Below are 11,625 nucleotides of genomic sequence, written 5' to 3' on the forward strand. Positions count from 1 at the left end.
ATTACCTACACGAGGGGAGGTCCCAGTCATCCCAGTACCACCGCACTGCTCCCAGTCACCCCAGTACTTCCCAGACTGGTCCTGGTCACCTCATTACTTACTCACGAGGAGATCCCAGTCACCCCAGTACTTCCCATACTGGTCCAGGTCACCCTGGTACCTAGTCAAGAGGAGGTCCCAGTCACCCCAGTACCACTGCACTGCTCCCAGTCACCCCGGTACTTCCCATGGTGGTCTGGGTCACCCTGGTACTTACTCAAGAGGAGATCCCAGTCATCCCAGTACCACCACACTGCTCCCAGTCACCCCAGTACTTCCCATTCTGGTTCGAGTCACCCCATTACCTATACAAGAGGAGGTCCCAGCCACCCCAGCACCTCTGCACTGCTCCCAGTTACCCCAGTACTTCCCATACTGTCCTGGTCACCCCATTACCTACTCAAGAGGAGGTCCCAGTCACCCCAGTACTTCCCATACTGGTCCTGGTCACCCCATTACCTACACAAGGGGGCCCCAGTACCCCTGCACTGCTCCCAGTCACCCCAGTACTTCCCAGACTGGTCCGGATCACCCCGGTACCTACTCAAGAGGAGGTCCCAGTCACCCCAGTACTTCCCATACTGGTCCGGATCAGCCTGGTACCTACTCAAGAGGAGGTCCCAGTCACCCCAGTACTTCCCATACTGGTCTGGGTCAACCCATTACCTACACAAGAGGAGATCCCTGTCACCCCAGTACCCCCGCACCGCTCCCAGTCACCCCAGTCTGCACCCGCACGAAGGGCCCGCTTGACGCCAGCAGCCACCCCGCTGTCCCAGTGCCCCACCCCGCACCCCGCCGGGCTGGGGGGCGGTGAGGCCCCGGGGCGGGATCGCTCGGAGCATCCTCCCGCGGCGCAGGGGGCGGGGGGGCACCGGCATGGCGGGGCCGGGCAGCGTGACAGCCCCGCCCCGCCCCGGCCCGGCCTGGCCTGGCCCGTGCGGTGCCGGACCGGGCAGTGCCGTGTCGGGCCGAGTGGGGCCGAGTCGTGCCGAGCGCTGCGGGCCGAGTGGGGCCGGACCGAGCCGAGCCGAGCCCAGCCGGGCGGTGCGGGCTGGGCCGAACCGGGCCGAGCCCCAGCCGAGCCCCAGCCGAGCCCAGCCGGGCGGTGCGGGCCGAGCGGTGCCGGACCCAGCCGAGCCCAGCCGAGCGGTGCCGGACCCAGCCGAGCCCAGCCGAGCCCAGCCGGCGGTGTGGGCCGTGCCGGACCGAGCCGAGCCGTGCCTCAGCCGTGCCCAGCCGTGCGGTGCGGGCGGGGCGCGGCATGGCGGAGCCCCCGGCGGGGGCCGCGGCCGGCGGAGCGGGGCTGTCCCTGCGGGCGCGGCTGAGCTTCGCGGCCGGGCACTTCCTGAACGACCTGTGCGCCTCGCTGTGGTTCACCTACCTGCTGCTGTACCTGCACGCCGTGCTGGGCTACGGGCACCGCCTGGCCGGCGCGCTGCTGCTGGCGGGGCAGGCGGCCGACGGGCTCTGCACGCCGCTGCTCGGCTACGAGACCGACCGCTCCGCCGGCTGCGGCCGCTACGGCCGGAGGAAGTCCTGGCACCTGGCCGGTGGGTGCTGCCGGGGGTGGGGGACTGGGAGCGGGGGGCTCTTGGGGAGGCTCTGCCGGGGGGAGGCGGGGGTGGGGGTGGGCGCTGCCCGGGGAGCCTTTCTGGGGTGCCGTGGGGGGGTGACAGGGCCGTGGGGCCTCTCTGAGATGCCCTGAGTGGAGGGGGTCTCTTTTCTGGGGTGTCTGAGGGGGATGACAGGGCCGAGGGTGCCTTTCTGGGGTGCTCCGAGTGGAGGCTGTGCGTTTCTGGGGTGCAGGATCTGCCCTGGGGAGCCTTTCTGGGGTGCCCTGTGCAGGTGACAGGGGCAAAGGTGCCTCTCCGAGATGCCCTGAGTCGAGGGGGTGCCTTTCTGAGGTGTCCGGGGTGGGGGGTGACAGGGCCTGAGGGTGCCTAGAAAGGGTGCTTTGAGTGGAAAGGAATAGCCCCAGGGTGCCTTTCTGGGGTGCCCGGGGGGATGACGGGGCTGAGGGTGCCTTTCTGGGGTGCTCTGAGTAGAGGAGGTGCCTTTCTGGGGTGCCCTGGGAGGGTGACGGGGCCAAGGGTGCCCCTCCGAGATGCCCTAAGTGGGGGGGTGCTTTTCTGGGGTGCTCTGAGTGTTAAGGAATAGCCCCAGGGTGCCTTTCTGGGGTGCACTGGGGGGGTAATGGGGCCAAGGGTGCATTTTGGGGATGCCCTGAGTGGAGGAGGTGCCTTTCTGGGGTTTCCTGAGTGAGGGGGGTCACCCTCGGGGGCACCTTTCTGGTGTGCCCTGGGTGGAGAGGGATGGCCCTGGGGGAGCTTTTCTGGGGTACCCTCTGTGGGGAGAACCGAGGTTGCCTATCCAGGGCGCCCTGGGTGGAGATGGGTGGCCCCAGAGGAACATTTCTGGGGTACAGGATCAGCCCCAGGGTGCCTTTCTGTGGTGCTCTGGGTGAGGAGGGGTCAACCTCGGGGGTGCCTTTCTGGGGTGGAGGTCCAGCCCTGGGGATGCCCTGGGGGGGGAGGGAACCAGGGTGGCCCCGTGTGGAGGGAGGCAGACTCGGGGGTGCCTTTCTGGGGTGCCCCGTGCCCAGCAGTGAGGTGGCGACCGGGGTGCCCCATGTGTAGGGGACAGCAGGGTGTTCCGGGATCCCCCAGGCACAGGTGGCTGACCCTGGATGGGGAGGTTTCCTGGCGGTTCCCTTGTCCTGGCTGGTCACTGTCCCCATCCCAGAGGCCCATGCTGCAGCGGTGGGTGCTGCCTGGGTGCTCACATCCCAGGGACCCCCGCTGTCCCTTGGGCCATACCCACATGGTGGCGGGTGGCTGCAGGGTGTCCCTGGGTGCCGGTGGCACCGCGTCGGGGTGAGAGCTGTGTGCTTAGCTACTCAACGCTACAGCAAAAATGAGACTTAACAGTAAAATCTGCACTTTCCCGGGTTCCCAGGGGTTTACCAGGGACTTGCCTGTGGCCAGACAGGCCTCTGTTGTCCCCATGGGTGACCAAGGGAGTGGGGCCCTTGGCTGCGCTGGGGCTGGGCACCCCACACGTGCTCCCAGCCGCAGCAGAGGCACCTGCTGGGTGAGGGTCCCATGGGACACGGCGGAGGCACCGGCTCAGCTTCTTGCATGGTACCCTGGGGTCAGAAAATGCAATGGGGCTGGTGAGGGCTCTTGGGTCGGGGTCCCTCTCTGAAGGGACAGCGTGACCTGGAGAAAGGTCCTCAGTGCCGTGAGCCGGCCCCATCCCTGCTTGAGCTGGTGATAGGGAACTGGAACAGTTACCGGGAGGAAACATCCATCGACAGGCAGAGCTAAAGACCCACGATGTTTCCTCCCGGTAACGGTGGCACACTAACACCCAAGTGGCAGCTCGCCCTGAGTGGACCCACGCGGAGAGAGGACGGTTGTAGCGTGGCTGCTCTTATCTCGATCCCAAATTTATCTCGGCCAACCGCTTTGTGCAACCCAACAAGAGCCTGATAAGGTGGCTGATCTCCCGGAGCTTTGCTTGGCCAGTCACGGAGGGGGCTGCGGGGGCCAGTTTCACCCCCTGCCACCCTGTCAGCTAGATTTGCACCCTCGATTTAGGGAAGTGGCCAGAGCTGTGCTTCCCCCGTCCCCAGCAGGTCCCCTCCAGCTGGGTGCTGCCTGGTGTGCACCGAAGGGGAAGTCCTGAATCACGGCTGCAGGGAGCACAGCACCCCGCACACCCCGTCTGCTCTGGGGGGAGGCTGGAAGCACGGGGAGGGGGCTGTCCCCCTGGCTGGAGTGTGGGTCATTCCTAGAAGCTGGGGGCCACCCCACCGCCTGCCTCGGCTGACTGCGGTGTGACCGAGCGGGGCCAGCAAACCTGTTGGAACCGGCTGCGCCGGTGCCGTTCTCGCTTGGTCACGCTGCGGCGAGATGCTTCATGTGGGGGGGGGACAGCTCATTTGGTGGCAACCCGTGCTTAGATCAGAGGAAACGTTGTGAAACCACAGCCTTGGGGTGGCGGCGGGGGCGGGGGGGGGGGAGATACCACGAGTTGCTATCGGTGGCATCTCCCCACCACGGCGCTGGGCTGCCGGCGGTCCTGGCTGGCTCGCCCCACACGCTGGCCCGCCTGTTCGTCAGCCCCTTTGGGGCAGCATCGTGCCTCAGCACCCTGGGAAGGATGAGTGTCTGTGCCGCCGGTCTGGCAGTGCTATCCCAAATTCCTTGCCTGGGGCACCTGTGCCGCGCAGCCTGGCATCCCCGTGATCCTGCCCCGCGTGGCCGGTAGATGAGAGCCCGGAGCTCTGCTGCGCCGTGGGGATGTGCAGGGTGGTTCTGGGAGGCTCTCATGGCCCTGCTTGGGAGTGTGGGGACCCCCAGGCCCCCCCCCCTCTAGCTCACGGTGAGGCCGTGTCAGCTTGGGCAGACCCGGGGCTGTGTGGGTGTCGGGGTGCAGCTCGCAGCCCTGTGCGGGTGGCCCTGGCAGTGGGCATTGCTTGTCCCCAGGGCTGTGACAAGGAGGGAGGGACAGGAGTCTCCCGTGTGTGCGATGGTGGCGATGGATGGCTCGGGGGTGGGCGCAGGGGTGGACGTGCAGGTGGCAGCAGCGCAGCTCCTGCCCCAGAGTCCCCCTGGGATGCGGGCAAGTCCCTGGGACCAGGGAGGGGACAGACCCTCCACTAATGACCTCCAGACAAGGCTTAGTTGAAACCAGCGGCCCTGTAACAGGGAACCAAGGAGGTCTTGGTCTCATTTGGACCTTCCTGGACCCTTCCCATGCTGGTGGCTTGTCTAGGGCAGAGACACTGTGCTGTGCCCGAGTTCCCTGCCCTTCAGGGAGCTCCTGGAGCACCCCAGAGCTGGCTGCGAGCCGGTGCGGGGCAGCACACAGCACCCTGCCGGGGTCCTTGCTCAGGATGGATCTGACCCAGGCTGGGATTCTCGCTGCCTGCCCTCGGCACACGGAGACCCACTTTGTCCCAGCCCTGTGGCAGCTGGGATAGCTGTGTCACATGGAAGTGACGAGGAGGAGGAATTGCAGTTCATGGGCGAGAGGAGGAGAAGTCACTCGTGAGGAGGAGGATCTTGCAAAGTCTCCTGGAGAGGGGACCTTGGGGACCTGGCAAACTGGCTGCAGGTTCCCCTCAGCTATAGGAACAGGTTCCCACGGCTCTTCAGCAGCACCCGGTGAGGCTGGGGACACGCAGGACAGGGTACGTGGCCATCTCCACGTCAGCACCTGGGCCTCAGGACCAGCGGAGCATCTCAGCAGATTTGCTCGGTAACCTTGTAAAAGGGCAGGGAGAAGCCAGCCTGTCCCTGCCTGCTCCACGCAGGCGTCCCCACGCTTAGGCTGCGGCGGAGGGAGGCGCCTGGCTCTGCTGTCCCTGACTCAGCGGGGACCTTCCTGCGGCTCAGAGCCTGGCTGGGGGGCAGATCTGCTCCTGTGTGTGTCCCATCGCACCAGGGGCGTCCCTGGCCATCGCTCTGCGGATGACCTCTGCGAGCAGGGAGGGGGCACGGCTCCCTCTGCTAGCCCCACGGGAGAAGGGACAAGGGACGGATGGGCTGGCCACATGCCCGCGGGAGAGCTCAGAGCCCTCCTGGCCCTCGGGTGCCTTATCACCCTCGGGCAGGCAGTGGGGCGATGCGTGTCCTTGGGGCTGCTTATCTGCATGTTGGAGACAGGGAGAGAAGCGCTTCGCGGCTGCGTGTCGTGACAGCGTGAGGGTCTGTCCTCTGGTGTCTTGAGGGGGGCAGAGTGGGTGCGAGGTGGTGCTGGGGAGATGGGAGACTGGGGAGAAATCTGCTGGCAAGTGTCTGCCTGTCTCACTGCTGGGTGCGAGGTGGTCATCAACCTGGACAGGACGGGAGGGAGGGTCTGGGGCTCCATGTGTCTCGCCTGACATGGGGAAGGGGCCCACCCCTCCTCCCCAGCCCCGTGGGGCAGAACCTGTCCTGTGTCCATCCATCCATCCATCTCTGAGCCGGCTGGGGCTGTTGGGTCCCTGGGAAACAGGACTTACAGCTTCTCACTGCTCCATTCTCTTCCCAGGCACTACCTGTGTCCTCGTGTCCTTCCCCTTCATCTTCAACCCCTGCCTGGGTTGCAAGGAGAACACGCCACAGTGGGCAGCCTTCATATACTACCTCCCCTTCATCATCATCTTCCAGTTCGGCTGGGCGGCCACACAGATCTCCCACCTGTCCCTCATCCCCGAGCTGGTGACCAGTGACCATGAGAAGGTGGAGCTCACAGCTTTCAGGTGAGCACAGCCAGACCTGGGTGTCCCCTGACCCCCGGGGAGCAGTCCTGCCTGCACCACATCGCATCGCTTGTGTGACAGGAGGTCCCCTGGGTGCCATGGGTCTGAGGTCCCGTGGGTGCCATGTGTGACAGGAGGTCCCCTGGGTGCCATGGGTCTGAGGTCCCATGGGTGCCATGGTGCACCGGAGCCCTCGGTAAGGCAGGACGAGAACTGGGCCATGTGGGTGTCCTGCAGGATGTGACCAAGTGACCCTGGTCTTTTGGGTTGGTGGCCCAGACCCTTTGGTGCCAGGAGAGAATGTCTTGATGCCAGGGATGCTGGTGGCGCAGCCCGTGGGACGCTTCCCTGAGCTGGGGGCATGTCTCCTTCGGGACTGGAGGGTGATGCTCACCGGGGAGGAGCAGACCCCCCGGATACCTGTGGGGAGAGCTGGGCAGGGTCCCGTGCGGGCTGTCCCGTAGGCAGGGGTGGCTCCAGGGCCAGGCTGGGCAGCATGTGTGCTCCATGCAGGGAGCCCGGCTCAGCACCGCTTATCGGCAGGATCAGGCTGCGGGAAGGAGCGTTATCAGATGGAGCCGGGCTGCCTTATCTGCCCCGGTGGGAGGAAGTTCCCTCCCTGACGGCAGCGCAGCCAGGCAGGGGGGATGTGGGGCAGCGCTGGAGTAACCCTGGGGGCACAGAGGTCCGGCTCTGGGGACACCGGCTCAGGCAGCTTGGGGCACCCTTGGAGCAGATGTGAGCCGTGGCTGGAGGGTGGACAGGCTGACCCAGAGGGATCCTGGTTTCCTCCCAGCCATGCCCTGACATTTGGATTGGGCATGCTGGGGGGTGCGCCAGTAAGGCTAATGCCCGGTGAGATGCTGCCTACTCCTGGAAGTGTCACCTCAGCAGTGACACCGGGGTGCAAAGCTGGCTGTAGCGTGCCTGGCTTGGAGGGCACCTCTGGTCGAGGTTTCCCTGCTGTGCCTGGAGCTGTGCTCGTCCCTCTGCGTCACCCTGAGGTGCTGTCTCCTCTCAGGTATGCCTTTACTGTCATGGCCAATATCACTGTGTACGGCCTGGCCTGGCTCCTGCTGAACTTCCAGGTAGACCAGCCTGACCGCACAGAGCACCTCGGCATCCAGGATGTCCCTATATTCCGGGTAAGTGGCAGTGCTCAGTCCCTGGGGTCCTCTCCTCCTTGGGTGGGACGTGGCTTCAGCTGGGGAGGTACCAGAGGGAGGGAAATAGCAGTGCCCTGAAATCCCACCTGCTGCTGGGCAGGGGCTGCCCTGAGCTCTCCCTGGGTTTTTGGGAACCCCTCTTTATCCACCAGCCTTTTGGGGGGTGGCTGATGGGCGGGCAGAGGGGGGTCACTCTGCGCTCACTCCCTCTGCCTCACCCAGAACCTGTCCCTCATTGTGGTGGGGCTGGGAGCCGTGTTCTCCCTCATCTTCCACCTGGGCACCAAAGAGAAGCCGTACCCACCGGGCTCGCCGCCCCAGCTGGACGAGAGCACGCCGCTGCTGCAGAAGGAGTCTGTGAGCTCCACGCACCCGCTGCTCATCTGGAAAGACTGGCTGCTGGAGCCTGCCTTCTACCAGGTACGGCTGCCGCGGGCATCCTCCGCCGCGGGGACGTGCCCCTGGTGTGGGGGAGGACAGAGAAGTGGGTCGTACTGGGCACCCGCCTACCACGGCAGGGGGGCTGCCCCCCTCCTCGGTGGGCATCTGTGCCATGACAGGGGTCGGGGGTGGAAGGCGCCTTCCCCACCTCCGGCTTGCACGGTTTGAGCGGTGCTGCCCGGTTCTGTCCCCTCGCAGGTGGCGGTGCTCTACATGTCCACCCGGCTCATCGTCAACCTGTCCCAGACCTACATCGCCATGTACCTGACCAACTCGCTGCTGCTGCCCAAGGTGGGCGCGGGGCAGGTCCCTGCCCGCCTGTCGGGGTTGCGTGGGCAGGGGCCCCGCGCTGGCAGTCTGGAGCTCATTTCCCCGTCCTCGTCTCTTGCAGAAATACATCGCCACCATCCCCCTGGTGATGTACATCAGTGGCTTCCTCTCTTCCTTCCTTATGAAGCCTGTGAATAAGTGGCTGGGTCGAAATGTGAGTCCTGGGGGGCTGGTGAGGTTTGAGTTGGACCCAAGGAGGTGCCCGGGGGCCATATCCTGACCACACAAGTGAGCAGAGCACTCAGCACACCTGAGTGTGGCTGGAGAGCAGGGACCCCTCGTGCATCCTCTGCAAGCAACCCCCTACTGCAGCGTGGGTCCTGCTGGGACAATGTGGGTGGGTGGGCAGGGTGAGGGGACACGGACCTATCCTGCACACCTCTGAGGCTGAGGAGAGCGATGCTGGTCCGGAGTCACCCTGCCCTGTGCAGCCCTGACTGGGCTGGGGGAGCTCCATGGTGCCCGTGAGAGGCAGAGGGGGGGTTTGGCTGAGCCACCCTGGGCAGGCAGGGGGGTCTGCAGTGCCAGCAGGAGGGGGCTGCTCCTCCAGTGCATCCCCTTCCTCGCTGCAGCAAGCCCCGTTCCCCAGCAAGCCCCCACCTCTCCTGCCGGTCGGGGGGTCCCGGTGCCCTGTGCAGGCGTTGCGTTAAAGGGGAGTGGAGTAATTTAGCGGGCTCGGCTCTTCGGCTGCGGCCAGCGCTGGGAAACAGTCTGGCCCTTGCTGGCTGGGGGCTCCTTGTTTAAAGCCGGCTGGGAGGGAGCTGGGGCTGTCCCCCGCGGGTCCTAGGCAGCAGCTGGTCCCCGTGCCCCCCGCCCCAGTCAGCCCTGCCTTGCTGTGCGTCGGAGCCGGGCGCTGAGCTCTCCCTTCTCCCCCTGCCCGCCCCCGTGCCGGCCCGGAGCAGCTGACGTACTTCGTGGGCATCCTGGTGATCTTGGCCTTCGCCTCCTGGGTGACTCTGGCCAGGCAGATGGGAGCGGAGATCTACGGGGCGGCCGCGCTGCTTGGGGCTGGTTCCGCCACTATCCTGGTCACCTCCCTCTCCATGACAGCAGACCTCATCGGCACCAACACGGTACGTCAGCCCTCCCAGCCGGGATGGCCCAGGGTGTCACCAGCAGGGGAGCGGGGAAGGGAGACCCCCGCGAGGGGGCTGTGCCCGGGGGTGCGGGCAGCCCTGTCCCCTGTGCCGGGCTCTGCTGTAGTATGGGCTGTGCCCATGAGAGGGCACAAGGCTCTCGCTGCCAGCATGGGCTGGTGGCAGGGCTAGCCTCGGTGGCTGCCGTCACCTTTCCTCTCCCTTCCCAGCACAGCGGCGCCTTCGTCTATGGCGCCATGAGCTTCACCGACAAGATGGCCAACGGCCTGGCCGTGATGGTGATCCAGAACCTGCACCCGTGCCCGTAAGCATCCCTGCGAGGCGGGAGCCCTCCCAGTGGCAGCTCCAGCCACATCACCCGGAGGCCAGGCAGCTGATAGCCCCGGTTTGGAGTGAGAGGCACAAGTGGAAACCGGCCCTGATTTGTCTTAAATCCTTCTTCAGCTTCTCCTCTGGCCCTAGACAGGGGCTACATCTCTGGGACGCACAAAGGGGCTGGGGATTTCGGTGTCCAGGGTGCTGCCCTCTCCCCGTGCCCTGGGTCTTTCCCTCACGTTCCAGTGTGAACCAGTCCCGACACCGAGGACAGGAGAGCACTGTCAGCAGCCCCAGGGCGCTTGGGCAGCACGGAGCTGGGCTCCGGTCCTGGCCACCCAGCCACGTCCCTGCCCTCTCCCCGCAGGACCGAGCTCTGCTGCCCTGCCTGCATCAGCTTCTACCACTGGGTGATGGTGTTGGTCACTGGAGGCATTGCCATCGTCGCCATCGCCTCTCTGTGCTGCATCATGGTCTGGCCCATCCGTATCCGCTACCGTGAGTGGGGCTGGGGGCATGGTGGAGGGCAGGCATGTATGTGGCTGGGGGCACTGGGAGCCCTGCGTCCTCTACCAGCCTGGGCTAAAGTGGAAGTGGTTTTCCAGATGGCCCCGGCTGTGGGGAGGTGGTGGGAGCCCCGTCCTGGTGAGAGGTGCGGTGCTGTGGCAGGGCTGGCTGTGGGGATGCGTGTGGCCCTGCCTGCAGCGGGGGACCCTCATGGTAGGCACATGGGGCAAGGCCACCATCCTGCTTCTGCCGCTCGTGGCCCCGGAGCTGGGGGCTGTGCCTGCTTGCTGTGCCCCCCGGGAGGGCAGGATCCATCCCTGCCTGGCCTTGCGATGGCCATGCTGACCCTGGCATCCCTTGGGTCAGCAGGGGGTGGCGGGGGCTGCTCTGTGGCTGGTAGCCAAATGTTGGGGTAGGGGCTGGGGTGCCCCTTGCCAGGCTGAGGACCTGGGCACCAGTGCCTGCTCAGCAGCTGCCTCTGCCCTGCTGGGTGCCTGCGGCTTGCTCTGGGGTGGGGGCAGAGGATGGACCCCCCTGTGCCAGCCTGGGGACGTGCTAGGCAGGGCCCCTCGTGCCAGTGGCAAGAGAGTCCTGAAGGTCCAGGCCAGCACATGGGGGTCACGGGCAGCTGTGACGACTCTTTAATGTGTCCCTTCCCCCCTGTCCCCACAGATGCTGCCTGCCTGCAGGGGCTGAGCGGAGTGGGGACCCCCTACGGCGGGATGGAGAGTACGGAGGGAAGGAGCCAGAGCAGCACCATCAACTGAGCAGGACCCCTGTCCTCGGCCCCCGCGGTGCCCAGGCTGCCCAGCTCTGCCAGGGGGACCCTGCCGCAGCGGATGGCGCTGGGCTCTGGGGGTGGCCCCCTGCCCCGTCTCCCTGGCACTTTGCACTGGACTGTGGCCCCCCAGCCCCGCGCCCTGCCCGGGGACATGTGAAGGATGTCGCCCTGTGCTCGCACACGTGTAACACTAGAAGGCCCTGGGCCGGGTGGCGGAGGCCAGCCCCAGCACGGGGAGGGGGGGGCGGGCGCCCGGCCCGCGGCCTTACCCTGCTTTTTTATGGTCAGTATGTACAAATAGCACTTTTTAAAGGAGGAGAAAAGGAGAGGAAAAAAAAAATACCACAACAACTAAGCACCTCTAACCGCGGATAAACACCCTCAGTGTCTTCCCTCCGCACCCAGGGCCCGGGCTCGGCTTGGGGCGTGCACAAGGGCGCCTGGGGGCTGCCCCGTTCTCCCTCGGGCAGAGGCAGGCCCCAGCACCGGGGAAATGGCGGGGGTCCTGCGGCAGGAGGCAGGCAGCCCCGCAAGATGGCCGCCCTCAACAACGATGGCGGCTGCGCCCGCAAACAAAATGGCCGCCGCGCAGCCGCGCTGGAGCCCAGTGATTGGTCCCGTGCGGGTGTCCCGCCTCCCGCGGCAGGGCAGCCAATGGGGGCTCTGCGCGCCTCAGCGGGCCCCCCCGAGCCCCCC

At 66.1% G+C, this 11,625-nt stretch overlaps 1 protein-coding gene across 5 annotated transcripts; it reads left to right on the plus strand.

Moving 5' to 3' along the window:
- The first annotated feature begins 876 nt into the window (after nucleotides 1–876).
- Nucleotides 877–11,464, plus strand: MFSD12 (major facilitator superfamily domain containing 12). Of its 5 annotated transcripts, none has more exons than XM_080385148.1 (10): nucleotides 877–1,592; nucleotides 6,082–6,292; nucleotides 7,314–7,437; nucleotides 7,681–7,878; nucleotides 8,098–8,190; nucleotides 8,291–8,383; nucleotides 9,132–9,302; nucleotides 9,541–9,630; nucleotides 10,009–10,139; nucleotides 10,821–11,464. In XM_080385148.1, the coding sequence occupies exons 1-10, from the start codon at nucleotides 1,304–1,306 to the stop codon at nucleotides 11,302–11,304; spliced, it is 1,884 nt and encodes a 627-aa protein (XP_080241274.1). In that variant the 5' UTR covers nucleotides 877–1,303; the 3' UTR covers nucleotides 11,305–11,464. The 5 variants fall into 5 exon arrangements, with proteins under 5 accessions (XP_080241274.1, XP_080241276.1, XP_080241275.1 ...); XM_080385150.1 differs by having other exon boundaries at nucleotides 886–1,592; nucleotides 9,536–9,630; nucleotides 10,821–11,052; XM_080385149.1 differs by lacking the exon at nucleotides 877–1,592 and adding an exon at nucleotides 4,078–5,213.
- Nucleotides 11,465–11,625: the final 161 nt, after the last annotated feature.

Source organism: Falco punctatus (assembly GCF_963210335.1).
Source record: "Falco punctatus genome assembly, chromosome: 4".
NCBI classification, from domain to species: Eukaryota; Metazoa; Chordata; class Aves; order Falconiformes; family Falconidae; genus Falco; species Falco punctatus.